General features: G+C 40.7%; 1 protein-coding gene across 1 annotated transcript in view; it reads left to right on the top strand.

The window, feature by feature from the left end:
- The window catches only part of LOC309556853 (mediator of RNA polymerase II transcription subunit 1-like), a gene marked incomplete at both ends in the record, with an annotated part of 66,622 nt that extends 53,348 nt beyond the window's left edge, over nt 1-13,274 (top strand). The window contains 3 exons of the mRNA XM_082259379.1: nt 8,215-8,310; nt 8,486-8,594; nt 12,665-13,274. Of these exons, the coding sequence (XP_082115505.1) occupies nt 8,215-8,310; nt 8,486-8,594; nt 12,665-13,274 (815 nt within the window). The remainder of the gene's footprint in view (nt 1-8,214; nt 8,311-8,485; nt 8,595-12,664) is intronic.
- Between the last annotated feature and the right edge of the window lie 4,471 nt (nt 13,275-17,745).

The following is a 17,745-nucleotide window of genomic DNA, read 5'->3' as shown; positions in this document are numbered from 1 at the left end:
AAAGCCAAAAATAGTTGTCGTCTCAGTCATTTTTTATGTTCTTCTACACTTCCTATGTACTTTTAATGTACTTTGTTTGTTTTTCATTCTTTTGTGACCTGTTTCTCTTGCAGGTACTCGTCGGCTACCACGCATTGATTTCATATATTCTGACACAAACAGTGTTTGCGCTCAGCATACATGGATACCTTTGCTGATAGCAGCTGTGGTGATTTTCTGATTTCAGCACTGCAGTTAAAATCCTATTTTGGTATACGTGGATAGCGCCGTGTATACCCATCATTAAATTCAGTGGGTGGTTGTTTGGGCGGTTAATGATGAGAATCCAAAAACTTTTGTTGTGTCAGTCATTTTATATGTCCTACTCTTCCTAATGTACTTTTTTTTAATGTACTTTGTTTGTTTTTTCATTCTTTTGTGACCTGTTTCTCTTGCAGGTACTCGTCGGCTACCATGCATTGATTTTATATATTCTGACACAAACAGCGTTTGCGCTCAGCATATATGGATACCTTTGCTGATAGCAGCTGTGGTGATTTTCTGATTTCAGCACTGCAGTTAAAATCCTATTTTGGTATACGTGGATAGTGTCGTGTATACCCATCATTAAATTCAGTGGGTGGTTGTTTGGGCGGTTAATGATGAGTAATACTACGCATTATTCCTGTGCTGATTTCTGATAGGTTCTCTTTTTTTTCGTTCAGCCCACAGGCTGCATGAAAAAAAAAAAACCTATATGCCAAACAAAGACCAGCAATGTACTGGTACGTTGCTGGACTTTGAGTGGTTATACCAGGATGATGCCTGCAGATTTAGGCATCATCTTGGTATTGTTTTTTACAGCAAGCGGTCGGCTTACATGTAAAAGCAATCCTAGCGGATAATTGGCCGCTAGACTGCTTTTACATGCAGTGGGAGGGGACTCCCCCCCCCCCCTCCTGCCGCCTTCCGCTGCCTTCCACGGTTTTTCTCGGGCTCTCCTGTCCCACCGGTTAACCCGAGAGTGCAGCCGGTGGTTCAATTATCTAACCATAGAGCTGATTGGAGATGAGAATGGCTCCAATCATCTCTATGGCCTAAGATGCCGGAGGCTACGAGCATTTCATAACTTCTGTTTCGCCAGAAATAAACAGCGCCATTGGGAAATTGGGAAAGTATTTTATCACACCAATTTTGGTATGGTCAGATGCGTTAAGGTCAGAGGAAAGATCTAGAGTATAAAAGACCCCAATTTTTTTTAAAAAGAGTACCTGTCACTACAGATTGCTATCATAGAGGAAATTTAAATTCACAGTGATAACAATAAAAATGATTAAAGAAAAAAAAATGAAAGAAAAGGTGTCAAAATAACATAAGAAAGCAAATTAAAAAAACAAAAAAAACAAAAAAAAAAAATCAAGCCCCCCTGTCCCCCCGTGCTTGCGCGCAAATGCGCGCACAAGCGTTGGTCTAGTGTCATATGTAAACCGCAATTTCAGCATGCATGTGAGGTATCGCCGTGAACGCCAGGTCGAGGGCAGTAATTGTTGTGGTAGACCTCCTCTGTAAGTCCAAAGTGGTAACCTGTAAAGACTTTTAAAGGCTTTTAAAACCGTACGTAGTTTGTTGCCGCGGCACGGGCGTGCGCAATTTTTAAAGCATGTCATGTTAGGTGTCTATGAACTCGGCATAAGATCATCTTTTAAATTTTACCAAACAATTTGGAATTATATAGTGTATTTCTGCATTAAAAATAAAAAAAGTGTTTTTTTACGCAAAAATTGCGTTTGGAAAATGTGTGCGCAAATACCGTGTAACAAAAAAAATTGCAACATCCACCATTTTGTTCTGTAGGGCCTCTGCTTTAAAAAAATATATAATGTTTGGGGGTTCAAAGTAATTTTCTTGTGAAAAAAAAATATTTTTTCATGTAAACAAAAACTCACAGAAAAGGCTTGGTTTTCAAGTGGTTAGAAGAGTGGGTGATGTGTTGCTAAAATTGAGCATAAAATGCCAGGACTGTTCAAACACCCCCCAAATGACCCCTTTTTGGAAAGTAGACACCCAAAGCTATTTGCTGAGAGGCATATTGAGTCCATGGAGTATTTTATATTTTGCCCTAAGTTTCAGGAAAATGACAATTTGTTTTTTTTTTTTTTGTTTTTTTACACAAAGTTGTCACTAAATAATATATTGCTCACGCATGCCATGGGTATATGTGAAATGACACCCCAAAATACATTCTGCTGCTTCTCCGGAGTACAGGGATACCCCATGTGTGAGACTTTTTGTCAGTCTAGCCGCATACAGGACCCGGAAAACCAATCCGCACCTTCTGGCTTTCTAAGGGCGTAAATTGTTGATCTCACTCCTTACTACCTATCACACTTTTGAAGGCCATGAAATGCCAAAATGGCACAAAACCCCCCCAAATGACCCCATTTTGCAAAGTAGACACTCCAAGCTATTAGATGAGAGGCATGATGAGTCCATGGAATATGTTATATTTTGCCACAAGTTTCAGGAAAATTATTATTTTTTTTTTTTTTTTTTACACAAAGTTGTCAGTAAATGATATAATGCTCACACAAGCCATGGGTATATGTGAAATGACACCCCAAAATACATTCTGCTGCTTCTCCTGAGTACAAGGATACCCCATGTGTGAGACTTTTTTGCAGTCTAGCCGCGTACAGGACCCGGAAAACCACTCCCCACCTTCAGGCTTTCTAAGGGCGTAAATTGTTGATCTCACTCCTTACTACCTATCACACTTTTGAAGGCCATGAAATGCCAAAATGGCACAAAACCCCCCCAAATGACCCCATTTTGCAAAGTAGACACTCCAAGCTATTAGATGAGAGGCATGATGAGTCCATGGAATATTTTATATTTTGCCACAAGTTTCAGGAAAATTATTATTTTTTTTTTTTTTTTTTTTTTTACACAAAGTTGTCAGTAAATGATATAATGCTCACACATGCCATGGGTATATGTGAAATGACACCCCAAAATACATTCTGCTGCTTCTCCTGAGTACAAGGATACCCCATGTGTGAGACTTTTTTGCAGTCTAGCCGCGTACAGGACCCGGAAAACCACTCCCCACCTTCAGGCTTTCTAAGGGCGTAAATTGTTGATCTCACTCCTTACTACCTATCACACTTTTGAAGGCCATGAAACGCCAAGATGGCACAAAACCCCCCAAAATGACCTCATTTTGCAAAGTAGACACTCTAATCTATTTGCTGAGAGGCATGGTGAGTATTTTGCATCTCTCATTTTTTTTGGAAAATGAAGAAAAAACAGGAAAATGCATTTTTTTCCCTCTTTTTTCAATTTCCAAAACTTTGTGACAAAAAGTGAGATCTGCAAAACACCCAACATGCCTCTCTGCAAATAGCTTAGGGTGTCTACTTTCCGAAAAGGGGTCATTTGGAGGGGGGTTGTGCTGTCTTGGCATTTCATGGCCTCCGAAACTGTGATAGGTAGTCAGGAGTGAAATCAACAATTTACGCCCTTGGAAAGCCTGAAAGTGGGGGTTGGCTTTCGAGGACCTGTACTCGGCTAGACTGCAAAAAAGTCTCACACATGTGGTATCCCTGTACTCAGGAGAAGCAGCAAAATGTATTTTGGGGTGTCATTTCACATATACCCATGGCATGTGTGAGCAATATATCATTTAGTGACAACTTTGTGTAAAAAAACAAAAAAAAAAATAATAATAATATATTTCCCGGAACTTGTGGCAAAATATAAAATATTCCATGGACTCACCATGCCTCTCAGCAAATAGCTTGGGGTGTCTACTTTGCAAAATGGGGTCATTTGGGGGGGTTTTGTGCTATGTTGAAATTTCAGGGCCTCCGAAACTGTGATGGGTAGTCAGGAGTGAAATCAACAATTTACGCCATTAGAAAACCTAAAGATGGAGATTCATTTTCGGGGTCCCGTACACAGCTAGGCTCCCAAAAAGTCTCACACATGGGGTATCCCCATACTGAGGAGAAGCGGCAGAATGTATTTTGGGGTGTCATTCCACATATACCCATGTCATGTGTGAGAAATTTATCTTTTAGTGACAACTTTGTGTTAAAAAAAAAAAAAAAAAAAAATTGTAATTTTCCCAAAACTTGTGGCAAAATATAAAATATTCCATGGACTCACCATGCCTCTCAGCAAATAGCTTGGGGTGTCTACTTTGCAAAATGGGGTCATTTGGGGGGTTTTGTGCTATCTTGAAATTTCAGGGCCTCCGAAACTGTGATGGGTAGTGAGGAGTAAAATCAGCAATTTACGCCATTAGAAAACCTAAAGATGGAGATTGATTTTCGGGGTCCCGTACACAGCTAGGCTCCCAAAAAGTCTCACATATGTGGTATCCCTGTACTCAGGAGAAGCAGCAGAATATATTTTGGGGTGTAATTACACATATACCCATGGCATGTGTGAGAAATTTATCTTTTAGTGACAACTTTGTGTTAAAAAAAAAAAATTTTTTTTTTTTTATTCATTTTTCAAACACCTGTGACAAAAAAATTAAATATTCAATGAGCTCAACATGCGTCTCAGAACATTCCTTAGGATGTCTACTTTCCAAAAAGTGGTAATTTGGGGGGGTCTTGTACTGCCCTGCCATTTTAGCACTTCATGAATTGAGATAGGCAGTCAGAAATTAAAGCTGCGTAAAATTTCAGTATTTACACCATAGTTTGTAGACGCTATAACTTTTGCGCAAACCAATAAAAATACGCTCATTGAATTTTTTTTTGTCAAAGACATGTAGCTAAATATATTTTGGCCAAAAAATATGACATAAATTGAGTATATTGGATATTTTTTAAAAGACAAAGTTGAAAATTTCATTTTTTTGCAAAATTTTCGCTCTTTTTTTATTAATATCGCAAAAAATAAAAAGCGCAGAGGTGATCAAATACCACCAAAAGAAAGCTCTGTTTGTGGGAAAAAACGGACGTAAATTTTGTTTGGGTACCACATTGCATGACCGCACAATTGTCAGTTAAAGTCGCACAGTGCCGAAGCACAAAAAGTGGTCTGGACGTAAGACAGCAAAATCCTCCGGTTGTAAAGTGGTTAAGGACACGTATGTTTAACCTTGGGTTATTTTCCCAACCCTCATTTTCCTTGCCACTGCTTTTGGAGTCCCAGTAGTTATAATTTATGGAGCGCTGTATCCGTCGATGAACGAAAGAAAATGGGATTTTTGTACTTACCGTAAAATCCATTTTTCTGAGTTCATCAGACACCGCACCCACCCCTCTATGGAGTTCTGATACTGCGATTACTGCTTGCTACTAAACTAATTACCTAGAGAAGAAAGGGGGGGGGTATATACCAAGCTGAGGACGGCCCATGGGGGTAGCCAGATGTTTTTTGTTCTGCCTAGTCCTACTCCTGGAGTAGGCAATATAACCAAATAGTTATGATTTATGGAGTGCTGTGTCTGTCGAACTCAGAGAAATTGATTTTACGGTAAGTACAAAAATCCAATTTTAGCAGTTTATATTCGCTGAAATAATTGCATTTCCATGTTCTGGGTGCTGTGGGAGACCAGATATAGTGAATGCAGGTATAGATTAGAGTATCGATCACTGTTTGTCTCCAGCGTGTTTTGAAGCCATTTACTGTTGGCTCGCTAGCTCTGCTGGAAGTTTATTCCAAGCATTAACTACCCTTTTAGAAAAATAATACTTTCTAAAATTAGTTTTGAACTTTCCTCCAGTTAGTTTGAGGCCATGTCCCTGAGTTCTTGATTTTGGTTTCATATTGAAAAAACTTCCCACCTAAACCTTACTCACTCTTTTGATGTATTTGAAGGTTTCAATCATGTCCCCCATTTTTCTTCTTTCCTCCAGGCTGTCCATATTAAGTTCCTGAAGTCGCTCTTGATATTTTTTATCCCCCAAACCTTTTACCATTTTTGTTTCCTGTCTCTGGACTCGTTCTATCTTATTAATATCTGTTTGTTTAAGTTAGGTCTCCAAAACTGGACACAGTATTCTAAATTAGGTCTCACTAGATCTATATAGGGGAATCAGGACCTCCTTCCTCCTGCTGGTCATCCCTCTAGTGATGCATCCTAGAATTCTATTAGCTTTTCCCATTGCCTGGTCGCACTGGTTTGCTCATTTTGCAATCATCTGAAATAAGTACCCCCAAATCTTTTTCTTCTGTAGTGCTGGCCTACACTGTACCCACAAAGTGGAACTCCCTCAGGGGATTCGTTTTCCCTAGATGCATTAATTTACATTTAGAAACCTTAAACTGCAGTTTCCCATGCTTTCACCAATCTTCCAGCAATGCTTCTATGTTATAGACACCCCAGGCATATCAACCCAACTATGGTTGCACCTATACCATTTTTTCCTGGCAAGTACAAGTGCTGATACTGAGTACTGATGCCTTTTTGTGGTGCGATTTGAGCCCATACAAAACGAATGGGCTCAAATGGCACTGCAAAGAATCGCAATGCGATTTTAAAAGAAATGCGGTGCCATTACTGTCCAAATCGCATGAGGTTTCTCCCACCACTCCTATGTGATCCCAGAATAGAAACACAGGGAAGCGTCATCTAAGAAGTGCAGCACTGGGTAAACCATCTTTTTAAGAAATGTTATCAGGAATTACACGTCAGATCCAAAACCACAGCTGCTTGTGGTGCTCACAGGGCTGGAGGAGATGTATAGGTGGTCCACCCCCAAGCTGACATTCCTTCAGCCCTATACCCACAGGGGTCCATGACTTTTCTGCATCTCCTTCAGCCCTGTGAGCACCGCAAGTGGTCATGGTTTTGGATCTGATGTGCAAGATATATTATGTACTCTTAACATGCGAGTTGTGATAATATTTATTAATAAACGGTTTCCTTGCCCATTGCTGCACTTCTTAAATGGTGCTTCCTTGTCTGTCTATACTGGGATCACACAGGAGTGGTGGGAGAAACCGCATGCAGTTCAGACTATTAATTTTTGTATGGGCTCAAATCGCACCGCAAAGGTATCGGTTTTCGGGTATCGAGAGTGTTTGTTTGTACAAGTACTTTGTGTAAGTACTCGGTATTGGCACCAGTATCCGTGCAAACCTACTTAAAACTCCTTTCTTGTATATGATTGTTTGTTGAAGTTGGGAACTTTCACATGGGGGGAAAAAACAGGTGGGTGACCTGTGAATTTAGTGCCCTCCTGGCTACCCTCCTGAATAATATTACAGCTTCCCAGGGCTGTACATATGCCACGGCCACTATGCTGAGCTTTGCAGCTGTGGCAATTTTATTGCCTGACAGCCGCTGTTATACCACCTTTCAAAAAGCAATCCACTGTGGATTAATTAAAGCCAAAGTATCTACATAAGAGCCAGATTGTTAGCTTCTTCAGAAGGAAAGGCATCAAGAAAAACCTAGAGACACAAACGTTTCCTAATCTGACTGTAAACGTTTTCTTAAAGGAAAATATATTATGAGAGGAATATGTAGGCTGCTATTGCTCACCATCTCATGGAAATGCTATTTGCCTGGCTGTCTCAGGTTTTAAAACTGAGTCATTGATCAAGAACAAGTTTCCAGAAAGCCTGTGAAGTGAAAAGGAGTTTAAAACATTACTATGCACTAGTTCATTTTTTACCGAATGGCACTGAAAATCAATGCTGAACAATATAAGAAACTCAAGTAAAGGAAATCTTCTTGGCTTTGTTTAACCCTTTGACTGCTGTTGGTGTGAAATGCCCCACAGGACATGCCAAACTAATCAAAGTGTAAAAACCAAGCTTACAGCTGCAAAAGCAGCCTTCAGTTTGTTTGTTTTTGTTCTGCAGGATCTGGGCTTTTCTGGTAGAAGTGATCTTGATGACTGCAGAGCCACCTGATCACTTTTACTGTACACAGTATGTGCATCCCCACTTGTCCGCTCCTTGTGGTTCCAGGGCTCTCTTGTCCTCTGCTTACCTGGGAGACTGGAACCACAACAAACCAAGTCATTATGGCCACTATGTGCAGTGGGGTCTGGAGGGTTGGCCAGGGTATTTGAATTTGATTGATGAACTTGCCCTTAAGGATAGCATATTGTGCAATATGGATCCAGACTGGCAGGTGTTGATCATCTGTGGTTAGTTCGCCATGAGCATCATCGGAGACTATGAAGATTCAGCTGAGCCACTGGTTAGGCACCACAATTTGAAACCCTCACCTATAAGGTACTTTTTTTTTTTTTTTTTCTGCAGATCACAAAGGCATACTTCATTTTGAAGTCTCCCTGCAAAAAGAATTGAAAATTTGTATTTCATTTCAGAATCCCAGTGGTGGAAGTCTTTCGTGTGGTATGTGTTTTATAGATCTATGGAGGATCAAAAAATGAAATGGCTCCTATAGGTTAAAATGTTTCCATGTTGTAAAGTAAAACCTATGTTTCTGCCTTCTGTATAAAATGTCATGTGAATGTTGCTGTTCCTGCTGCCATGTTGTAAAGTAAACCTGTTCATTTGTTCTGTGCAGTTGTGGTTGAAGTCTTGAGCTCAAGGAAATTAAAGAGCACCCTGTATACCAGTTCCTCTGACCCTCCCTTACTTTGCAACAGTGAATTTATTGTGAAGATTCTGGAATGGTAAATTTTGAATATGTCATTATTTTTTTTTTTTTTTTGTAGAGCCAAAAAATGTAAAACTATATACTGTACATTGGTCATTAATGCATCTTACTCGAAGGGCTCGCGTATTGGGCCATGTAACCTAAAATATTGCCATAATTCACCATCTGGGAGCCACAGGTGATGCATACAGCTGGCTGTACAAATTAAATCTTGGATACAAATATCCATTCCTAAGGAATAAACCATCAGGAACTAAACTGAGTACCATTACAAAATCCTGTCTTCGGAAACAGGATAATAGCATCAAAAGGTCAACTAAAAATATGCCTTTGCTGCAATATTATTCTTTAGTCCATGGGTGTCCAACCTTTTGGCTTCTCTGGGCCACATTTGAGTGTACAGAAATTTTCTCGGGCCGCATATAAAATATATACTATTAGTTAAGGTATATAAGTAATAAAATGCTGCCGCGCCCTTCCCGGGCTGCCGCGCCCCCCCCAGCACTAATTTAACACAACTAGTGGATGATCCCCTCCGAGGCTGCCTCTTGTCGTGCCCCCGACTCGACTTCCTTCCTCCCCAGCAAAAAGCAAAAAAAAAAAAAAAAATTGTCAGGGGGCAGTGGGCCGCATTGCCTGCGGTTCTGGGCATGCCTGCTTTAGTCCAAAGATTTCTCCTGCATTATTTTATTTTTTTTCTTTTTCTACACTTAGATGTCCTCCAGTCTTTCTTCTGAGTCCACTTTTGTCCTGAACTCATTCCAGCTTGTTACTGGTCAGTGAATGAAAAAGCAGCACAGTGATGAGATCATCTTTCTGTCACTCTGCTTTCTCGTCCTATCAGCATGCAGCATGCTTCTTGTCAGCACTTGAACTGATTGATCCCTAGTGCTGCTTCTTCCTCTCATGCTCCAGCCCTGCTGTTCAGGTACTGGGAGTGGCTGATACCAGTTTAGTTCAGGTATTACACTACTTGCATTTACAAATACATTTAATTATGTATAAATGATTACAGAGCTGCATTAATATATTTTATATAAACATTTTATATTTGCATAGAAATCGGCTTTAGGAAAAGTTTCTTCTATGGAGTACCTGCCAGGATCTGCACTTTCTGTTGCAGGCTGATGATAATCTGCTACCCCAAACTCCTTTTGTTGGGTTGGGCTGACTATGAGGTTGTAATGGTTAAGGAACCTCAATCAGGTTCAAAATAGATTTCTTGCTGCTGGATCTGATTAAATAGGTAATTAGAGTGCATGCACAAGGATATCATAGACTGACACACATTGTTCAGGTAAATGATACTACTTTTATTTCTAATGGACAGTATATTATATAGTTAGTAGGCGGTGTCATATGTTAGTATGTCATAAGCATAATATTAGCATAATACTGATTATTTGCAGCTTTCTGATTAGTCAGGTCCGTTATAAAGTGGTCCTTTTCGAGTTCATGAATGTTATCTTCTTTTGAAGGCACTGTGCCAAGGCTCCATCTTTCTTTTCACATTCCATCTCGGTGGGTGGGGGCGAGTAGGTATCTAGTAACGGCCATTTTGAGTAAGGACGACAGAGGGAAAAAAAAAATATATATATATATATATGTATATGTATGTGTGTGTGTGTGTGTGTGTGTGTGTGTGTGTGTGTGTGTGGAGAAGAATACACATAGAAAAATAGACATTTTGCTTAATTCACAAGTGTTCATCACATTCCTTCACAAGGTCTGCAGGAGATATGCACAAACCAGATGGGAATCCCAATGGTCCACTGAGAGATGCCAATGCTGCTTCTAATTTTGAGGCAGCAGATTAGTGTTTCAACAGCGTTCTAAATAATGATTTGTTTAAACCCAAAACCAAACATGTAGTTTATTGCAGTATACCAATTATTAGATGTGGTGGCTGCATTCATTTTGTTTTAGGTTTTTTATTTTCCTCTATTTTACCTGTTTTGATTTGGCGGGTAACACACTACCTGTATTGGAGTACCTACACTCTGGATCAAGGAGCTGAGACACCTTTGGACAGCAACATTGTCGGGGGGGAGGGGAGTGTTAGATACACTAGCAGTTTTTTGTTCCTTTTGGGATAAAGGTTTACCATAAAAAAATAAATAAAAGCTGATCATTTGTAAACACCCCTGTAAGTAGTAAATGGTTTGCCTAAACCAGGTTTCCTCAAACTATGGCCCTCCAGCTGTTGCGGAACTACATATCCCATGAGGTATTTTAAAACTCTGACATGCACAGACATGACTAGGCATAATGGGAATTTTAGTTCCTAAACAACTGGAGAGCCATAGTTTGAAGACCCCTGGTCTAAACCCTCTAACTCAGGGGTAGGCAGCCTTTCAGAGGTTGAGATCTACCTGGAGAACATGGAGGAAATCAAAGATCCCCAGGGGAATAAGATCAAGCCCCAAATAAAGACGGCATGAAGAACATAGTCTGTCACAGTATTGTCTTCTGCCCCACTTCACATTGTTATCCTCTGCCACCCCCCAGTCACATCTGACTCCTAAATCCAAAATGATGGTGCATGATTCATGACTTTGGATGTGAGGAACACCACACTGAATTTTATGGATGGTTTTTAAATTCTACACGTTTATTTTTTAAAGATTCAGTTATGCCTTAATCACTTCAGCTCTTGTAATTTTACCCCCTTAATGACCAGGCCATTTTTTTGCTTTAGCACTGTGCTACTTTAACTGGTAATTGTGCAGTCATGCAATGCTGTACCCAAACAAAATTTAAATAATTTTTTAAACACAAATAGAACCTTCTCTTGGTGGTATTTGATCACCTCTGGGTTTTTAATTTTTTTGCAATATTAAACGAAAAATTGGCGAAATTTAAATAAATAAACTATTATTTATTTCTGCTACAAAACATCCAATAAAAATATTATAAAAACGAATTTCTTCATAACCTTTGGCCAAAATGTATTCTGCTACATGTCTTTGAGAAAAAAATATCCCAATACGTGTCTATTGATTGGTTGGTTTGTGTGAAAGGTATAGTGTTTGCAAACTATGGTATATATTGTAATTTGTTGTTTTTTTGTTTTGTTTTATACTAATGGCGGTAATCAGCGACCTATAATGGGACTGCGATAGTGCGGCTGGCAATCTCAGACCCCGTTCACACAGGGGCGACGCTACTTGCTGGGGCGACCTCGGCGCAACATGCACGGACTTCATATCATTGAAGTCAATGCAGGTCGCCTCCAGGTCGCCCCAAAGTAGTACAGGACCCTTTTTCTAAGTCGGAGCGACTTGTGTCGCTCCTATTAGAACGGGTCCTGTGCTAATCAATGGCAGGCGACCCACCGCGACTTGTCAGGCGACCAAGTCGCCTGACAAGTCGCGCTAGTGTGAATGGGGACTAACACTGACGCTGGGGGGGGGGGGGACGGACTAACTACCACTGACATCACCAGTGTCACTAATACAGTAATAAGTGATGCTTTACACTGTCACTGTATTAATGACACTGGCTAGAAAGGGGTTAACATCTAGGGTGATCAAGGGGTTAAATGCGTGCCTAACTATGTGTAACGTGCACTGCTTTTTATTAGTAGATCTCAAAGTTTCTCATCCATGCAAACCGAGATTGTTCCTTCTGTACAGACCCCTGTGTTGATTGTCAACATAGAGCTCTGGGCAGTGAAAGTACACAGGCAATTAGCAGGTCCCAGCCAAAAATCATTGGCTGGGACTTGCTGACAGGCTCTACTGTGTACAATTACAGCACACGCCAGAAGCGAGCAGTGACATTCGGGTATTCACAAATGGTTCCAAAGGTTACCTTAATGTATATTCTACGCATTCTACGTAATGTATATTCTACGTAAAAAAAAAAAAACCTCACAGCCCAGCTCGGGATTGAGCCTGCAATTGGAGAAGAGGAGGAGCCAAGAACGCCAGCAGGGGACCCTAGAATAAGAGGTTCAGGGCTGTTCTGTGCAATACTATTGCACAGGGCATGCAAGTATAACACGTTTGTTATTTAAATTAAGAGAAAAAAAAAAACCTTTTACGTCACTTTTAATCCTAAATTATTTTATTTTCTATTTTTCAGTTGTATGTCAATTCCCATCACTATGAGAACCATCTTCAAGAAGGCTTACAAAGAGGAAGTTGCTGAAACAATGGAAACTTCATGCTCAAAAGTTGATGAAGGTGTATCCTCCCCAAATTTAGGTGAAATCAATTCTGAAGTTTTAAGTGATCCTGTGGGCAACAAAGAACTAAAGCGATCCACTCATGGCAAAAATGTTCTTTGCTCAGACTATGATCCCAATGAGGAGCTGTTCCCTGAAACCAATGGTGCCATTCATTCTGTTGATTCACACGAGTCTATATCATGTCCTGCTCAAGAAACTAATTCTAGCTTTACTGAAGATGCCTATTATAACATTACAGAAGTTCGTTCTACTGGTGTAGAAGAGCCAAATTCTAGCCTTGCTGAAGGGTCCTGCTCAAGTCTTACAGAGGATCAGAACTCTATTACTGTACAGGAGCTCAGTCCTATCATGGCAGAAGTCCCCAGTCCTAATGTGGCTGAGGATCCAAGCTCCAGTATCACAGGAGAGCTAAGCTCAAGCATAGCAGAAGAACTCAGCATGAGTGTATCAGGTTATGCTATACCTCGATCTGTTCCTGAACAGGAAATTGATGAAAGCTACTGAGAAAAGTTTGTCTTGATTGGTTCCTATGAATGTTCAAATACAATAATGCATAAAAGAAATCCATGTTTTGTGGTTTTAATGGCACATTAGGGTAACCAAGCCTTAGAATTTTACAAATGATACAAACAAATAGCAACCACCCCAACCTATTACTGGCCTATGCAGTAAGGGGGAATGCTGGCTGGTAAGTGATCTGGGAACTTTTGATTTGTGTTTTTTTTTTTTGTTTTTTTTTTTTTTTTTTATGCGTCACCTTACTTGGCCAGAAAAAAAGAAACCAATTCAGCCACCAAATCTAATGTAGTCATTATTCCACATTTTTGTTCTTGGGTCAACTGCACAGGGAGGGGTCTTTGGCTAGATACAGCAAAGCAATCATCAATGGATATTTTCTGGGCTTGTTCAGGGCTTGTACCACAGTCTTTCTAAATATATCCGATATTCAGGATTACATTTGGGGCCTGTTCACACCAAAACGTGGTGTGGGAAAGGCGCGTTCTTGAGTGTTTTTTCCGCACCACGTTTAAATGCACTGCCCTAAAGATCTGTATGTGGATGCCAATATAATGTTAACAGTACCCAAAATGCAGATTGCTAATGCAGTGCGCTTGTGGGCACCAAATCCCATAGGACTGCAGCAGTACCATGTGATTTTGGTGTGGTGTTTTTGTTTTCTTTTAAAAAAAAATTCATGCATTACTTTTTCTGCATTCTAGTACCATTTTCAGCCCATTCAAATGCATTGGCTGCAACATCGCACTGCATGGGAATGTGCAATCCCAGTGTGAACTAGCCTTTAGGGGTCTATTTATAAAGCAGTGAAGGTAATTTTCATCAAGCAATTTCTGGTGGAGAATCAACCACTGTAATATGCATGAACTTGCATGAGGGTTCACCTGCAGAGAATGCTTGCTAAATGTTAGATTCACTGCTTTATAAAAAATGCCCCTATTGTTCTATTTCTTGATTAAATTTAGAAAACAAACTTGTCAATGCTGTATTGTTACTTGGATCAATATGAAAGTCACATTTCGGGTATGGTTGCAGGAGTTTAGTTTGGTAAAACAAAAAACAAACCATACAGCATCAGCATTTGTGTTTCATTTGAAAAAAAAAAGCATAGGTTCACTTATTTTGTGGTAACAAACAGTTCATTGCAGACCTTTCTAGGTGACTGTGCTGTATGCTCTGGAAAACTATCATTGCACAATATTACACTTGGCAACCTATGTTTACTGTTCAACTGGAACATTTTCCACTTATTAAAAATCCTATGCATTTGTAGTTTAACCCTTTAAAGCAGTAGTAAACTGCTGCAGAATAAAAAAAATAAACACCTGTAAGACAATTGCATAATGTGCTAGCTAGTATGCATTGCATCTAGCACATTATGAAATACTTACCTTTGGAAATAGTCAGGTCCATAAATATTGGGACATTGACACAATTCTAATCTTTTTAGCTCTATATATACCACCACAATGGATTTGAAATTAAACAAACAAGATGTACTTTAACTGCAGACTTTCAGCTTTAATTTGAGGGTATTTACATCCAAATCGGGTGAAAGGTGTAGGAATTACAATAGTTTGTATATGTGCCTCCCACTTTTTAAGGGACCAAAAGTAATGGGACAATTGACTGCTTAGCTATTTCATGGCCAGGTGTGTGTTATTCCCTCATTATCCCATTTACAAGGAGCAGATAAAAGGTCCAGAGTTAATTTCAAGTGTGCTATTTGCATTTGGAATCTGTTGCTGTCAACTCTCAATATGAGATACAAACCCATCAGAGAGATAGCAAAAACATTAGGTGTGGCCAATTCAACTGTTTGGAACATTCTTAAAAAGAAAGAACGCATCGGTGAGCTCAGCAACACCAAAATACCCAGAAGACCACGGAAAACAACTGTGGTGGATGACCTAAGAAACCTTTCTCTGGTGAAGAAAACACCCTTCACAACAGTTGGCCAGCTCAAGAACACTCTCCAGGAGGTAGGTGTATGTGTGTCAAAGTCAACAATCAAGAGAAGACTTCACCAGAGTAAATACAGAGGGTTCACCACAAGATGTAAACCATTGGTGAGCCTCAAAAACAGGAAGGCCAGATTAGAGTTTGCCAAACAACATCTAAAAAAGCCTTCACAGTTCTGGAACAACATCCTATGGACAGATGAGACCAAAATCAACTTGTACCAGAGTGATGGGAAGAGAAGAGTAAGGAGAAGGAAAGGAACTGCTCATGATCCAAAGCATACCACCTCATTAGTGAAGCATGGTGGTGGTAGTGTCATGGCGTGGTCATGTATGGCTGGCAATGGAACTGGTTCTCTTGTATTTATTGATGATGTGACTGCTGACAAAAGCAGCAGGAGGAATTCTGAAGTGTTTTGGGCAATATTATCTGCTCATATTCAGCCAAATGCTTCAGAACTCATTGGACAGCGCTTCACAGTGCAGATGGACAATGACCCGAAGCATACTGCGAAAGCAACCAAAGAGTTTTTTAAGGGAAAGAAGTGGAATGTTATGCAATAGCCAAGTCAATCACCTGACCTGAAACCGATTGAGCATGCATTTCACTTGCTGAAGACAAAACTGAAGGGAAAATGCCCCAAGAACAAGCAGGGACTGAAGACAGTTGCAGTAGAGGCCTGGCTGAGCATCACCAGGGATGAAACCCAGTGTCTGGTGATGTCTATGCATTCCAGACTTCAGGCTGTAATTGACTGCAAAGGATTTGCAACCAAGTATTAAAAAGTGAAAGTTTGATTTATGATTGTTGATCTGTACCATTACTTTTGGTCCCTTTAAAAAGTGGGAGGCACATATACAAACTGTTGTAATTCCTACACTGTTCACCTGATTTGGATGTAAATACCCCCTTAAAGCTGAAAGTCTGCAGTTAAAGCACATCTTGTTTGTTTCATTTCAAATCCATTGTGGTGGTGTATAGAGCCAAAAAGATTAGAATTGTGTCGATGTCCCAATATTTATAGACCTGACTGTACTTGCTTTACCTGGTCACCGCTGAGAGGGCTGACACCTTCCCCCTGCCTTTCTTCCAGGTTTGCAGACTCCGGTGCTGTGAGTGGCCAGAGCCACGATGGCGTCACTCCCATGCATGCGCATGGGAGCCCTCGGTTCCAGCAAGAAGCTCTGAAGTTCCAGCACAAGGTTTGTCGGACCTTCACAGCACATGCGCTGGTGACGTCAGCGGCTGCATATCTCCTAAACAGTGCACATTTAAGAGATTTTCATTTTATCTACCGGTAAGCCTTATTATAGGCTTACCTGAAGGTAAAAATAACGAAGCAGACTTTACTACCACTTTAACACCACCTCCCGGTGGCCCTTAAAGGTTTGGGAGGTGATGTGGCTTCTATATTACGTGATCGGTGTGACTGGCTCTCAAAGGGGTCACATGAGTGGGAGCCCATCCCGTTGGCACCTGATCAGAAGCCTTGACCGAGAGCTGTGTGTGACGGCCTTGTTAGTCTGCAGGAAGCGCACTCTCGGAACACCATCTCCTACCACTGTGGACACGTGCAGCAGCTGGGCATTAAAACCCATCTTTCTTGCTGCAGCAAATATGGATTCCTAGGTTGGCAAGAGGTTAAAGACCAACAAACCCTCTCCATTTATTAAGGTTATGCAGTCTGGTTTAATACAAAGTAATAAATAAGCTTGTGGTTTTGTGGGAAAGTAAACACGGTGGTCCAAAGAGATCTGAGCTGTTCTGCATGCTGTTCTAGCTAACAGTGCTGATTAGGGAGTGCAGGTGCTCATAATTGGATCAGGGGGCAGGGAACATCAGATCAATGTAGACCCAGACCCTTGCATTGTGTGTTAGCCAACCACCTCTCCAGAGAGCTGCAGCAAAGGGTATTTCTTAATCGTGCAGTACAGGACACAGGCTCTGTTAAGTCTTGACAATGGGTTATATGCTCATGCTGCCATCTTTAGTTGAGGACACTAGACAATTCATATAATCCCTCCTGCTTCCAGCAAATCTGTTTTTTTTTTTTTTTACTAGTGCCCTTAGGTGGTGGACAACCTCTCCCTACTGAGAGCAGATTTCTGGCCAATATTTTTGAAATTACTGAAAGATTGTAGACTTCACTTGGTTCTTCACACCGGTACCAGTCAAGCATGCAATGGCCCTTTCTGTATGCATAATCATACCTAATGTAAGAGGTACACAGCCCATGCCCTAGCTCTGGGTGCCATCTGGAGCACCTGAAGACAGGGCCACCACACCTCAAGCTGCTACTCTGCTCCAGTTAACCCAATGAAGGCTGCTACAGACACCTGAGCCATTATCTAGCAGCCTTATTCTTGAGACACAGGATGGCTGCACCCCTTCTGCTCCATGGTAGCAGTCTTTGCACTGATTTAGGTGAGTACCCAACGGGGAATTCACTCATCCTCAAGGTGGATGTTAGGCAGAAGGGAAATGGGGCACAGGGGGA

The sequence above is a fragment of the Pelophylax lessonae genome, assembly GCF_965119305.1.
Source record: "Pelophylax lessonae genome assembly, chromosome: 5".
Classification (NCBI taxonomy): domain Eukaryota; kingdom Metazoa; phylum Chordata; class Amphibia; order Anura; family Ranidae; genus Pelophylax; species Pelophylax lessonae.
Note: the sequence above shows the minus strand (reverse complement) of the source record. Positions and strands in the feature narration are given on the sequence as shown.